General features: G+C 42.9%; 1 protein-coding gene across 1 annotated transcript in view; it reads left to right on the forward strand.

Annotated features, from left to right (window-relative positions):
• Nucleotides 1–14,433, forward strand: part of DNAH3 (dynein, axonemal, heavy chain 3) — a 135,781-nt gene that overhangs the window by 33,303 nt on the left and 88,045 nt on the right. Inside the window, exons 19-24 of the mRNA XM_012644945.1 lie at nucleotides 198–409; nucleotides 3,988–4,079; nucleotides 8,175–8,289; nucleotides 11,096–11,212; nucleotides 12,006–12,185; nucleotides 12,483–12,619. Of these exons, the coding sequence (XP_012500399.1) occupies nucleotides 198–409; nucleotides 3,988–4,079; nucleotides 8,175–8,289; nucleotides 11,096–11,212; nucleotides 12,006–12,185; nucleotides 12,483–12,619 (853 nt within the window). The remainder of the gene's footprint in view (nucleotides 1–197; nucleotides 410–3,987; nucleotides 4,080–8,174; nucleotides 8,290–11,095; nucleotides 11,213–12,005; nucleotides 12,186–12,482; nucleotides 12,620–14,433) is intronic.

The following is a 14,433-nucleotide window of genomic DNA, read 5'->3' on the forward strand; positions in this document are numbered from 1 at the left end:
GGCTTAGAAAACTCCTGTAACACACCCAAGTTTTCACTGACTAAGTGGAAGTCTATAACCAGACCCAACCCCAAAGCCTGTGCTTATTCCAATATCCATACGATAGGCACGTTCCAAGTTCAGGGAATTAAAGCTACACGTGACGGACATCTGCTTGATGGTCTTACCCTTCCCTCACCCCATCTTTTCTATTTCAGGACCCCTCTTCTTACTGAATGCTGAAGAAATTGCGGAGGACATAGGGAATATGTGGAGGACGACATATAAATTGATCAAGACCTTAGCTGATGTACCTGCACCCAAGCGCTTAGCAGAGAATATGAAAATCAAGATTGATAAGTTCAAGCAGTACATTCCTATCCTCAGTATTTCCTGCAACCCAGGAATGAAAGATCGGCACTGGCAGCAGGTTCCTATCACTGCCTGCCCCGGGTAGCCCAGCCCATACCTGGTCCTGGTAACACTTTGGAAGGCAGGAAACATCACTGCATCAAACTTCTTTCTGAGAGGAGAATCTATTTGTGGCCAAAGGATAGTAATAAGAGTGGTGGCCTTTCTGGAGGAAGAGAATGGGTGGGATACGGAATGAACTACCTGGATCATCAACAAGTTGGCCCTTTTCTGGGCCTCCCATTGCTGGTGGTTGAGTACTGTCCCAGCCAGGGCCACAAAGGGTCTCCTTGTCTGCTTCCCTAAGCAAAAGGCTGCCAGAGGTCCTAATGATGTGTGTTAAATTACAGTGGGAGGGCCTTGATTTGTTTCTTGACCTAGGATACACAAAAAAGAAAGTCACATCTCTCCCTCAGGGCTGCTCATAATGACTCCTGTGCAGGGGTGACTTTGGTGTGCAGTTTCATCGTCAAAAAGACTGTGTTCAGATATAATTTTGCACTCTTCTTTCAGCCCTTTGAGCCTATAAATGAGAATAATAAATATTGTCCCTAAAAATAGTTGGGATTTTTATAAGCAACCAAGTGTGAGGGTGGTAAGTGTGGTGTGAATGCTAAGCAGAGAAAAGAAAACTCACTGTGTTTCTAAAATAATTGTCCTATTCAAGTGGCCTTGAAACGTCCTCTCCCAGGGAGTAGCTCTACGTGGAGATGGGAATGAGAATGGCTTTCCCTGGGCAGGGTCTTCTCTGACCTGGCCTGGAATTCCCTCTCTCAGAACCATGTACAAGGCTGAGGATATGGTCTCTAAAAGGACTCAATTCAGCAACACATGCATTACCTTCGAGATAGCAGAGCCCTGAGCCCAGTGGCCAGGAGCATTTTGATCTCCCTAGGAAGACAAAAGTCTTGATACGTGAAAGATTCAGGATTTTTCTGTAGGGAAGAACTACTTTCAATTTCTCAGGAAGTCTCGAGACTTGATACCTAAGGAAAGAGTGGAGTGCTGTAAAGAAAGACGGGAGAGGTCATCTGAGTAGACTTCTGGTTTTGAAATGCCCTGGCAGAGGGATCTGCAGAGGAGCAGCTGCCCTTGCTTGGTGCTCACAGGGTGCCTCTCACTAGGGACCGTGCCTAACTAGAACTTTGGCCTGCTCGGAGGGGTAGGGAGGTTAGACGGACAGGCGGCCTCTGGTAGTGCCAGATCTCTCCATGAGATGGCACCATCGAAGTGTCCTCATCAATGGCATGTAAAGAACACTGCAGTGGGGCTCAGAAAGCCATCCCTCCACCTGGCGAATCACTTCCAGGTGAATCACTTCCATGCTGTTCTCACACATGGGCACTTTAAAAATCCCAGCCGTTCCTAGACATTCACAATTCTCATTAGTAGGCCACTTAGATGGACATATTAGAAAAACCATCCCTTAGAATTAAAATAAAATAATAAAATAACAATGATAGTTAAAACGTATTGAGTACCAACTCCGTACCACTACGTACGGAAGCTGTGTCGCACACTTTGGATTCTCTCAGGTCATTCTCACGACAACACTTTGAAGTAGAGACTACTGTTATCTCCATTTCACAGTTAGTGCCCTATGTTTGGGGCAGACTTTACAGGTAACGGCAAAGGGGTTGTTACTGTGGTTTAAAACAAGATGGAACAAGGTAACATTTGACCTTAGGGAGAAGCCACACTGACATGTACCGTAGCTGGCCCTCTGGAACTAAGACAGTTCTATCCAGTAGAAATACAATGGAGCCATATGTGTAATTTTAAGGTTTCTAGTAACCACATTTTAAAAAGGTATAATAAAAGGAAACAGGTGAAATAAATTTTATGAATATATTTTATTTAAAGAAATACATCCAAAATATTATCATGTATTTATGTAATCAATATAAAAATGTCAATGTGACATTTCACATTACATTTTTCATACTGAGTCTTTGGAAAATGGTGTGTTTTTACAATTATAGCGCATCTCAATTTAGATTAGCCACATTTTTCAAGTGCTCCATAGTCACAAGGGCCTAGGGGCTACATACCAGACAGTGTAAGTCTAGGCTCTTGCAACTACAGTACCAGATGCCTTGTCAATCTCTATAATTAACAAAAGCAATTTAAAAAATAAAACTACCCATCTCTGAGTCAAGTACTATGCCAAGTGCTTTATATAGATGTTATCATTTAATCCCAGAGATAGTGTATGTGTTATTCTAGACTGTTCTTTCAGGTGTAAGAGAATAAATGAGAGTTCAGGGTCACCAGGAACAGTTATGCAGATTGTGTACTGCACAACTCTAGGGAATGCTATTTTTGTGCATTACAGTGTGACTTGTATGTTCTCAAGTTATGCACTGTATAATTTGCACAACTGTACATAAAGACCTTACTCTAGTAAGAGACACTAGAGTAAGATGGATGAGAGCTTTGGAGTCAGAATTGAATCCAAGTCCCAATTCTGCCATTTATTAATATTAGCTGGGTGGTTTTGGACAAGATACTTTGTTTCCTTATCTCAGTTTCTTTATATGTAAAATGGAAATAATAATACATTAGTAGCTTCCTCATTGTGTTGTGAGAATGAAATAAGTATATAAAGCTCTTAAGACGTTGCCTACTATATAGTAAGCCCTCAACAAATGTTAATTACTTTTATTATTTCCATTACCTTAGGAGTCCTCCAGGTGGCCTCAGAACCCAGATTGGAATCCATTGAGTTAGCTGGTTCATTCATTCTTTCACTCCATAAATACTGATACCTACTAAATGCCAGCCCCCAGGGTCTCAGGGCTAAGTAGGGCAGAACATGACAGGCTTTCGTGCCCCTTCCTGCTCTAGCATTGTTTAATCCTATGGGGTCCAGGCAGAGACAACACTGAGCAGTAGGTGAGGTTTCTCATAGAGCCTCATTACCCCTCAATCATCCTCTTCAGCACACAGGACCCTCATAATACTCAGATCTTTCAGTCCCTGAGAAGTTTTCAACCCCCTACCCAGAGCTTTTACTTAAGACCTTCACAGGTAAGCCCGGGTGGTATTTAACACCAGAGGGATGGGGAATTTCCAACAAGTAGGTTTCTACACAAGGGTAGAAACAGGGTTATGCTGAAGGGGGAGCCCTTCCTCTTTCTCAGCTTCTCAGAGCACAGAATTTGGGAGTCTGCCTAGCCCATGTTTTTCTTCCTTTACTCAGCAAATGTTTACTGAAGCTTGTATCATAGACCGGGCTTTGCACTGGGCCCTGGAAGCACACACACAAACACACACACACACAAAACCCGGACCCAGTCCCAGCTCTCAAGGTGCTCACAAACTGATGGGGAGACCAACCCCCACTTGACCTGTACTATCCAATCCCATAGCCACTAACTACACGTGACTATGTCATTAAATTAATTAAAATTAAATAAAATTTAAAAAATCAGTTTCTCAGTCACATTAGCCATATTTCCAATGTTCAACAGCCACCTGCGGCTAGTGGCTACTCTGTCGGACTGCACAGACAAAGAACATCTCCATCGTCAAAGTTCTGTTGTTGGACAGCACTGCCTTGGACAATAAACACTTGTTTTCCTCTTTTCTTTGCAGATCAGTGAGATTGTCGGCTATGAAATAAAGCCCACCGAAACGACTTGCCTTTCAAATATGCTAGAATTTGGATTCAGCAAATTCATTGAGAAGTAAGGCTTATCCCTTCCTTCAGTAAATTTTTTGGTCAAAGGATCTGTGAGTTACCACAATGATATGACTGAGCTCATATCAGGCCGTTTGTTTTTTCCTTCTGGCTTAGGGTGACTTAAGACTATTTAATAACCTCCACTTCAGCTGTCTAGCTACTGATGAAGCTTCCGTTTTCAGCTACAGAGCTAATGATGGGGGTGAGCCCTGCAATTTGCATTTTAACAAATGCTCCAGGTCAGCGCTATGCAGTGTGGGAGCCACTGGCCACATGTGGCTACTGAGCTCTCGCAATGTAGCTGGTCTGAATTAGGTGTGCTCTAAGTATAAAATCCAGGCTAGATTTCGAAAACTTATTAAGAAACAAAGGAATACAAAATATCCAATAATTTTTAATATGATTAATGTTGAAATCATATTTTGGATATATTGAGTTAAAATAAATTATTGAAATTGTTTCACTTGTTTTTCTTTCTTTCTTTCTTCTTTTCTTTCTCTCTCTCTCTGTTTCTTTTCTTTCTTTCTTTCTCTCTTTCTTTTCTTTCTTTCTTTGTCTCTCTCTTTCTCTTTGTCTCTCTCTCTTTCTTTTCTTTTCCTTCCTTCCTTCCTTCCTTCCCTCCCTTTCTTGACAGAGTCTTGCTCTGTTGCCCAGGCTGGAGTGCAGTGGCATGATCATAGCTCACTGCAGCCTCCAACTCCCGGGCTCAAGTGATCCTCCCCACTCATCCTCCTGAGTAGCTGGGACTACAGGTGCACCACCATGCCCGGCAAATTTTTTAATTTTTTTGTAGACAGGGTCCTCCTTTGTAGCCCAAGCTGGTCTCAAACTCCTAGGCTCAAGCCATCCTCCTGCCTTGGCCTCCCAAAGTGCTGGGATTACAGGCGTGAGAGTGAGCCACCATGCCCATCCTTTTTATTTCTTTTAAAATAAAAAAGAATAGAAAGTTTAAAAAAATAGAAACTGTAAAATCATATGTATGGCTCACATTGTATTTCTAATAGACAATAGTGCTGCTCCAGGTGACTCTGATGCATGAGAGTCTGAGAACCCCTCCTCCACACTGCGGCAGAGCAGGTCTAATGTAAGGCACTTCCCAGAAATCTCTCTACCACCTGAATACACTGACCCTCCCTCCCCAATGATACCACCATTACTGTCCCTTGTTAAGGAGCAGGCCTAGAGACTTATACTTGTCTACCAGGCTTAGGCTATTTTGTTAAAGGGCCTTATTTTCCCCCAATAAAGTGTTTCCAAGAGATACTAGCTATTGAACGCTTATGCTACGCCAAGTATTTTATATACATTAACAGATTTAACCATCACAACAGCCTAGTGTTCTAGCTAAAATTATTCTCATTTTACAGATGAGGAAATAAACTGCGGATTAGAAAGGCTAAGTGACCAACCATTGGTCACGACTGGTAACTGAAAGAACCAACATTTAACTTCTGAAAGGACCAAGATTAAGGCGGGCCTTAATCTTACCCTTTATTGCCTAAAAAGGAAACTCATCTCAGGAGATAGAGATTGAGCAAATAAATAGACAACTACTCTGCCACTTTCCAACGAGTACACTCAACTGTGACAAATCCAGAAGTGAGGACACCTTGGCCAAGTTGTTTACCTCTGTGTGCCTTGGTCTTCTTATCTGTAAAATGGGAAGTAGCTAGGCGATCAGAGTTATTGTGAGGATTATGAGATAAGGCAGGCAAACTCAACCGATTTCATGTCTAGGCACTTAGCCACTACCTATTAGTGAGGTGTGATGTTCCCCGTATCCCACTCACACCTTAGTCAAGGCAGCTTTATCACAGCCCATAATTAATGAACTTCTCTAGCACATCTGGGTGAAGTCAACTCTTGATATACTTCATGCATTCCCAAACTGGTTAATCCCTCCCCTGTGCAACCATTTGCATTTTAATTCACACCCTAGGGTAGTTCATAAGGCACGGAGCAAGCATTTGGTCTTATTTAATTTACACCAGAAACCCTGTGGCATGGGCACGTGGGGACCTGAGACTTGTCGAGTGATTTGGCCATGGCCATACAGCCAGCAAGCACTGCGGGCAAGACTTTACGACTCCTCGTCTCGTACTCACCTGGGTTGGCACTTGCCTTTAGTACTTATTCCCTGTGTGCATGCTCCTTTTGGTCATCTCTCAGAGGCCACATTTAAGATGATGGCCACGCTGCTGAGGCCTCGGTCAGTCATTGTCTGGAACAGTTTGTGCCTAGTCTCCCTCCCTTCATGAAGCTAAATGAGGGTTCTCGGCTCTCTTCAGTTGGTCCTATTGAGTGACCACATGTGAACAGGTTTATTGTTCCTTCTGATAAAAAGAGAGGAGAAGGCGTCTCACAGGGGAGGAAGAAACACCAGATTAGGAGTCAGATTAGGAGGAATTGGTGTCTAGACCCAGTCCTGGCACCCCCCAGCTGTGTGGCTTTGGACACGTCACTTGCTTCCTCTGAGCTTCAGTTTCCAGAGCTGAGTAAAGACCAGATGGTTTCTTCTACGGTCTAGGATGCGATGAAAGACAGGGCTGGGGCAGAGAGAATCATCCCCGTTTCCGCTTCCTAGAACTTTGCTTTCCAATTCTTTGGCCACACCTGGGTTTTAGGACCCAGATGTCCATGTGGAAACAAGAAGAAAGGGAGTTGTCTTTCTCTTCTCTCCTTTTACGTCCCTTTCTACAGAACAGAGGGGCTGTAGATGGGTAGACCCAGTATCAGGAAAATAACAGGTGTTTATGAAAAGGGGAGAGTTGGGAAGTGGAGCAAAAGCCGTCACATAAATGAACAGAAGTTCAAAATCTGAATAAGAAATCAGAATGTGGGCAAATAAGGAGTAAACAAAGATAGAAAGAAGAGGTCTTATTTCAGTGATCTTAAGACAATGGTTCTCAACTGGGGGCAATTTTCCACCCCTAGGGGACACTTGGTGACATCCAGAGACAGTTTTGATTGTCACAACTGGCAAAGGGTGGGGATGGGCTTGGGGAATCTGCTACTGGCATATAGTAGGTAGAGGCCAGTGAAGCTACTAAACATCCTACAGTGCACACGAGAGCACCCATGACAAAGAATTATCCAGCATATGTTAGTTTGCTAGGACTTGTCAAAAGACAAAATTGCAACAAATTTAGTTATAGTTCTAATTGGCTTTCATTTGTGATTCATGAATCAGGGCAGCCTCTGTTCTACAAAATAGAATGAGAGCTCCCACTGGGCAATAGCAGAACACTGGGTTTTGTAAGGTGGGAACCAGGAAACAGAACAATAGGGGGGAAAACATGATTGGTTAACATCAGGTTGCTTTTTTGTAAGGGTTAAAGCAGAGGAGACTTCCTTATTTGCTGATTCAGGTAGACTGGAATCTCCTGTTTTCAGGAAACACTGCTCTGTTTCAGGATCTATCTGCTTCCTTAAAGTTTCACTTTGATTATGAATATTTACTGTGAGTGACTCTGTTTGGGTTTGGTCTGGTCCGTTGGGACCTAGGGCAGGAGCTCGATCCAAAACGATGACCTCCCATAATTTTTATTTAACAGGCTGCTATTACAAAGTACCACAGACTGGCTTACACAACAGAAATTTATTTTCTTACAATTCTGGAGGCTTGAAGTTCAAGACCAAGTTGTTGGTAGGGTTGGTTTCTTCTGAGGCCTCTCTCCTCGGCTTGCGGACAGCCATCTCCTCCCTGTATGTCTGAGTCCTAACCTCTTCTTCCTCTAAGGACACCAGTCATATTGGATTAGGGCCCTCATGACCTCATTTAACTTAATTACCTCCATAAAGGTCCTTTCTCCAACTCGAGTCACATTCTGAGGTACTGAGGGTTAGAGCTTCAACATATGAATTTGTGGAGTGGACAATATTCAACCCATAACACAGCCCAAAAAGTCAACAGTGCTGAGGGTGAAAAACTCCACAAAGCATCGGAGGTAGCTGGCAAATCTTAGAGTTAGGATAGTAAACATTTTGGTAAAATTAAGGGCTTTTTGAAATTCTCGTAAGACTGAGCTGAAATTCCTCCTTTGATGTGTTTTCTCTGCCACCTCCTGTTACCGTTACTGTTGCTATGTTCTCTCTTTAGACTGGAGCCCATTGGTGCAGCTGCCAGCAAAGAATATTCCCTGGAGAAAAACATGGAGAAAATGAAGTTAGACTGGGTTAACATGACATTCAGCTTCGTGAAATACAGGGACACTGTGAGTCTCAATCCAACTGCAGCCCCCCTACCCCACCCCAAAGCAGCCCCAATTGCTATGTAGTAGCTTACAGAGGTGATTCTTTCAGAATTGCGACAGAACTCACAGGGGATTAACCCCTAACATCTTGTTTCCTGTGCCACTCATCCTTCCTCTCCACTTCAGGGATGCTTTTTCAAATCAGAAAGGCCTTTTGATTCAGAGCAAGAAGTTTTGTCAATGCAAAAAAAAATGAGCAAACCTCCTAAATGAGCATCTCCCAGGGAGGACACAGGTCTATGTACATTTCCAAAGCTCCCCAGGGCCCTCAGGGACAAAACTCAGAACTTCTCAAATATTAATATGTGCAGGAGTCACCTGGAGATCTTGTTAAAGAGCAGGTTCTGATTTAGCAGGTCTGGGCTGGGGCCTGAGGTTCCGCAGTTCTAACAAGCTCCCAGATAATATGGACCATAATTAGAATAGCAAGGGTGGAGATTCCTTTCTTTTCATTGGTGCTTGTAGAGAACACATGAATTTGTGCAGTACATGTGGAGGTGTGTAAACCTGAAGCATTTGCTCAGCTGTCTCTTGGGTCTAGCTTGCAGTTGGATTGGGGCATGGGGCATAGATGGGGGTCGCTGCTCTGGGTGACTTGTAAATCATGGAGGTAATAGGCCAATACTCACATGCTGCAGACCTTTGGCTCTTAAAGCAGTGCTTCCAATGCTGGCTACACAGTAGAATCATTTGGGATGCTTTAAACAATCCCCATTGAGTTTTTCTGTTTCCTGCACCCCCAGAGTGCTTAGGCATCTGTATTTGTAAGGCACCCCTGGTTTTTCTAGTGTACAACATGGATTGAGAAGCAAAGGCTCCCATACCTTCCTCCTCCCCCAGGCTCCATGCTATTCTCTTGGAACTTCTTTCCCCCTTTGGTTGCAATAGCTACAATGCCTTGATTTCACCTGGCTAAGAACTGTAGGGGTGAAAAGGTCTGAGCCTTTCCTCGCCCATCATGAGAGTCACTCAGGGCTGGCACTCTTATAACAAAAGACAGATGAATAAGAGAAAATCATAACAAATTTATTTAATCAACATCTAACATGACAAAGGAGCTTCAGAAATGAAGACCTGAAGACTTCAGGAAAACTTCCTATTTTATGCTTAGGTTTGATGAGGAATGGCCAGGTGTATAGAAATGTGATTGGACAGAAGGGTATGATCTAGTGGTAACAGACTCGGGGGAAAACACAGCAAGGCCTCTCTGTTCAGATTCTTCTTGGCCTTTCTGTGTAGCATCCCTTCCTCCTAGGTATGAGGTCAGACCCCTCTGGAACAGGGGTCTTATGACCTGGAATCAGACAAGGTAGGCCAGAGAATTTCTTTATGGCCATTTCTTACCCAGAAATGGGAGGAAGATTAAAGTGATATTTCTAGGTTTATGGCTGGCTTTGGGGAAGAGGAATTCTAGTGTCCATGGCCTGCCTTAGAGAAGAAAGGGGAGCAGGAAAAGGCAGATGGGAGAAGATAGAAAGATCTTGCTTCTGACATTGCCTTCCAGGGTCCTTCAGTTCAAAGCACTCAGCACACCAAGGTGCCATACTTTGGGGTATCATGTTCTGAGCCCCAACAGACCTACACATGAGCCAATGAGAGACTCGGGAGCACAGGAGCTCATTACTGGGCCTTTCCCAGCAAGACCAGGCCACCATGGCTCCCAGAAACTCAATGCTGCATGATCTGATGGGATTAGATGCTGCTAGAATAGACACCGTTGTTCTGACATGAGGAGTTAAGCTAGGGGACCTGGGTGGCTCACTTATATCTGGCTGATATGCAGTTTTTGACTGAAATAGCTATTGACAAGGATCAGCAAAAAGTGGAATTTAAGACACTACTTTATTAATAGCTGGACACACCTCCCAGTGCAGGGCTACTGGTAAAAGGTAGATGAGAGAGTATATTCTAGGCCCAGTTTAGCCACCCAAATTAGGCTTCAAAGAAGTGAAAACAGAGCAGAAAAGACCAAATCTGCTGCAGGGGGCCAAACCCGTATCAGCTGACTTGCCACAGTAGCCCAGGAGGAAAAGTGCCACCCACAGGGGCTGATCTTTAAGGCACACCTTAAACCTTACTTACTAGTGAAATGTGACCCAGTAAATATATAGAACAGAAGTCCCCAAACTTCCTTGGCTCAGAGCACCTTTGATGTCTAAGTACTTTTTTCATGGTGACCCTAGGCCAAAAGAAATACCTAATAGCTTTGTTTGTGAACTAATTAGGTCCAAACAACTTAATAAGTATTTATGTCCTATCAATTTCATAGATATTTGAAAAAAATAATACATATAAATTGAAATAAAAAGCAATATTGGTATTTTATTTTTAAATAACTACAATTATTTATTCTGAGTTGGCTGCCATGCCCTGGGACATGTCAGTGCATGGTTTGGAAACTGAGGATCTAGGTGTAAACAATCAGGTTAGCAGCTGATCCTCCCACCCGAGGGAGAGGAGAGCTCGGAAAGCAGGTGGACAGAGAAGCAGGAACACAGAGAAGTGGGCAGAGTCTTCCTCCCCAACAGATGCTAACTGCGGGTCTGGGCTTACACTGTATTTGATTTCTGCAAGGGAGGTGGACAGTAAGTGTCTTTAAGAACATTTTCAAGGAAGAAAATAGAAATGCCATCCCCTGCAAGACATAGATTCCTGTCCCACTGGAGTGGAGTTCTGAGCTAGGAGGCCCTTGGGATCAGCATGAAAAATGAGGGTGGGGAGAGATGTGTATGAGGATTTTGACAGGATGGGGCATCTTTATTTGCAGGATACGAGCATCTTGTGTGCCGTTGATGACATTCAACTGCTACTCGATGATCACGTGATAAAGACCCAGACCATGTGTGGCTCCACGTTCATCAAACCAATAGAAGCAGAATGCAGGGTAAGAGGAAATGAGGTTGAATGTTTTGTGATGTCCCATTAGCTCTGGGTTCCTCAGAGGAGGGGGAAGGTTTCCAAGTTCAGTTAACAAAGAAACTCACTTTCTCCCAATTGGAAAAAAAAATAACACAAGACTGAAAGCAATGACCATCCAAGTAAGCATATGGCATGCTGAGCCTTTGCAAACTGTCTGCCAAAAGAGGAGATTTGAATGCACCAAATAAGCATACATTTGGAAAGTATCTTATGAGCTGTAGTAATCTAAACTGCAAACCACCTGAGGGTAAGGGTTTGGCCTCCTATGCTCACTGTTTATAGAGGTGGCATAAGCTAAGGGAACAGTCTCTGGAGCCAGACTTCCTGGGTCCAAATCCTAGCACAACCCCTTTATTAGTTGTGTGACCATGGACAAGTTACTTGAACTGTTATGTCTCCATTTCTGCATCTGTAAAGTGAGATTTCTAATAATATCTACCTCACAAGACTGTTGGATTAAATTGGTTTTATATACATAAAGCACTCAGACCATCTACTTGTCACAGAATAAATGTTATACCTATTGTTACTCCACTAGAATGTGAGCTCCACCAAGACAAGGACTCTCATTTGTTTCATTCATTGCTGTAGCCTGATTGCCTGGAACAGTGACCAGAACACAGGGGGCACTCAATAAGTATTTGATTAAACAAGGGAATGAATGAATAAATGAATAAATCCATCCATTTGGTTAGTCCATGGGCCTGTGCTGCAGAGTGGCAGGTTAGTGATTCAGATTTGAAATGCTGAATTCACAGAAATGGGAAGAAAAGCTGGTTCGAGTGCAGGAAAATTTGGATGCCTGGTTGAAGTGCCAAGCCACCTGGCTATACCTGGAACCGATTTTTAGTTCAGAGGACATCATAGCCCAGATGCCAGAAGAGGGCAGGAAATTTGCCATTGTTGATGGTTACTGGAAATCACTCATGTCCCAAGCGGTAAGTTTTTATCCCCTAGTAAGTATCACCAGCAGGAATGTGGAATGCCATACAAAGATTTCCTCATTGTTCATTTGAGTCACATTCCTGGAAACTTATAAATGAACTTGATTTTTGCAAATTCAATATTTTTTCTTATCTTTTTCTAATGTCAAAAGTTAGGAGGGGGATTAGCATACAGTTAGCTGGGCAGGAGGCACTGTTAGTTGATAGCCTGGTTACACATTCATTACAATGACCAATCTCAGAACTTGGTCAATGCCCATGATGATGTTCACCTTTTTTGATGGAACCCAGGTGAAAGACAGCAGGGTTCTGGTAGCAGCAGACCAGCCACGGATGACTGAGAAGCTTCAAGAAGCCAACCTTCTGTTGGAGGACATCCAGAAGGGGCTGAATGATTATCTGGAGAAGAAGAGACTGTTTTTCCCCAGGTATCTAGTATTGTTCTTTTATTTGGAATCACCCTCTTGACCCATTTACGAGTGGAATTACGTTTTGCACACTGAGAGTTGGCTTCGACCAATCTATTCCATATTCTTTCCTGGTTCTCCATTCTCCAAGAGATAGCTTTCAGGAATAAAGCCTGTCTTCATGGTCATTATTTAGCATGAGGTTGAATGGACACCAGTGGGGGGATCAAATCCACACTTGGTCCAACCAGCATTGTTGTTTCTCCCAGTTAAAGGCATATAGTAGTCACGATTATGAGCCCAGTCTTTGGCATCAAACAGAACTTCTTTGGAGTCTCAGCTTTTGCACGTATTAGTCTCGAGACCTCCAGCAAACCTATCAAAGCTTCAGGTTCCCCACTGTAACCCTGGGATATAATAATGACCCTCTACTTCATATATTTATTGTGCAGATTGATGATGAGCTCATGCTTGTAAAACATTTAGCACCCAGACTATGTGATTAAGAATTGTCAGCTAGGCCGGGCGCAGTGGCTCACACCTGTAATCCTAGCTCTCTGGGAGGCCGAGGCGGGCGGATTGTTTGAGCTCAGGAGTTCGAGACCAGCCTGAGCAAGAGCGAGACCCCATCTCTACTAAAATTAGAAAGAAATTAATTGGACAACTAAAAATATATAGAAAAAAAATTAGCTGGGCATGCTGGCGCATGCCTGTAGTCCCAGCCACTCGGAGGCTGAGGCAGGAGGATCGCTTGAGCCCAGGAGTTTGAGGTTGCTGTGAGCTAGGATGACGCCACGGCACTCTAGCCCGGGCAACACAGTGAGAAATTATCTCAAAAAAAAAAAAAAAAAGAATTGTCAGCTACATTTTTTTGCCATCAAATTTTGTAGTTTCTGGTAGGTGTGTTTACAAATATTTGACTCTTTTTTTCCCCACAAGAGCCAATGTTCTTCTGCGTAAAAGTCAAGGTAGTTCTAGAGGGCTAGTTCCAGAAAGGAGGGTTCTGTCTCTGGATAATCCATCCATGTCTGATTCACCACAAATGGTCACTCCATGTCGTTTGACTCCAATTAGTATGTTGATCCTGATTTTTCTTTAGGAAAAGTAGATTTTAGTACTCCCTTATATGGAGAAAAAGTTAGTTCCCTGCTCTCAGCCAAAAAAAAAAAAAAGTGATTTGTTTGGAATTCAGAAATGTCATTGATATCTATTTAGTATGGCATCATCCAATAGAACTTTCTGTAGTGATAGGATTTTTCTACATCTGTGCTATCCAATACAGTAGCCATTAGCCACAGGTGGCTCTTGCACTTGAATTGTGGCTACTGTGAGAAAGCCAAATTTTTAACTTATTTAATATTTTTAAAAATATAAATAGCTACCTGTGCCTAATGACTTCCGTATTCAACAACATGAATATAGCACATGTAGTGTAAGGAACCCCAATTTGGAAGCACAAAACTTGGGAAGAGATTAAACCCAGAAAACTCTTGAAGTTTGGGCTTCTAGTTCTATACCCACTACTATTATTCCTAATAAAAATATGAATAGCCACGAATAATATAGCACTTACCTTATGCCAGGACCCTGCTGCAAGTGCTTTAAAATTATTAACTTATTTGATCCTCACAATAATGAGGAGGAGATTGGAGCATTATTACTGTCCCCATTTCATAAATAAGAAAATAGTAATTTGCCCAAAGACACAGGACTCGTAGATGGCCAAGCTAGAATTCAAATCCAGAAAGTCTAGATAAGGTACTCAGTCATTTAACCTCTCTGAGCCACATTTTCTCCCTAAGTTAAACACACACCCCCACCAATATTTCTTTATA

This window comes from Propithecus coquereli, unplaced genomic scaffold (assembly GCF_000956105.1).
Source record: "Propithecus coquereli isolate 6110/MARCELLA unplaced genomic scaffold, Pcoq_1.0 Scaffold223, whole genome shotgun sequence".
Lineage (NCBI taxonomy): Eukaryota > Metazoa > Chordata > Mammalia > Primates > Indriidae > Propithecus > Propithecus coquereli.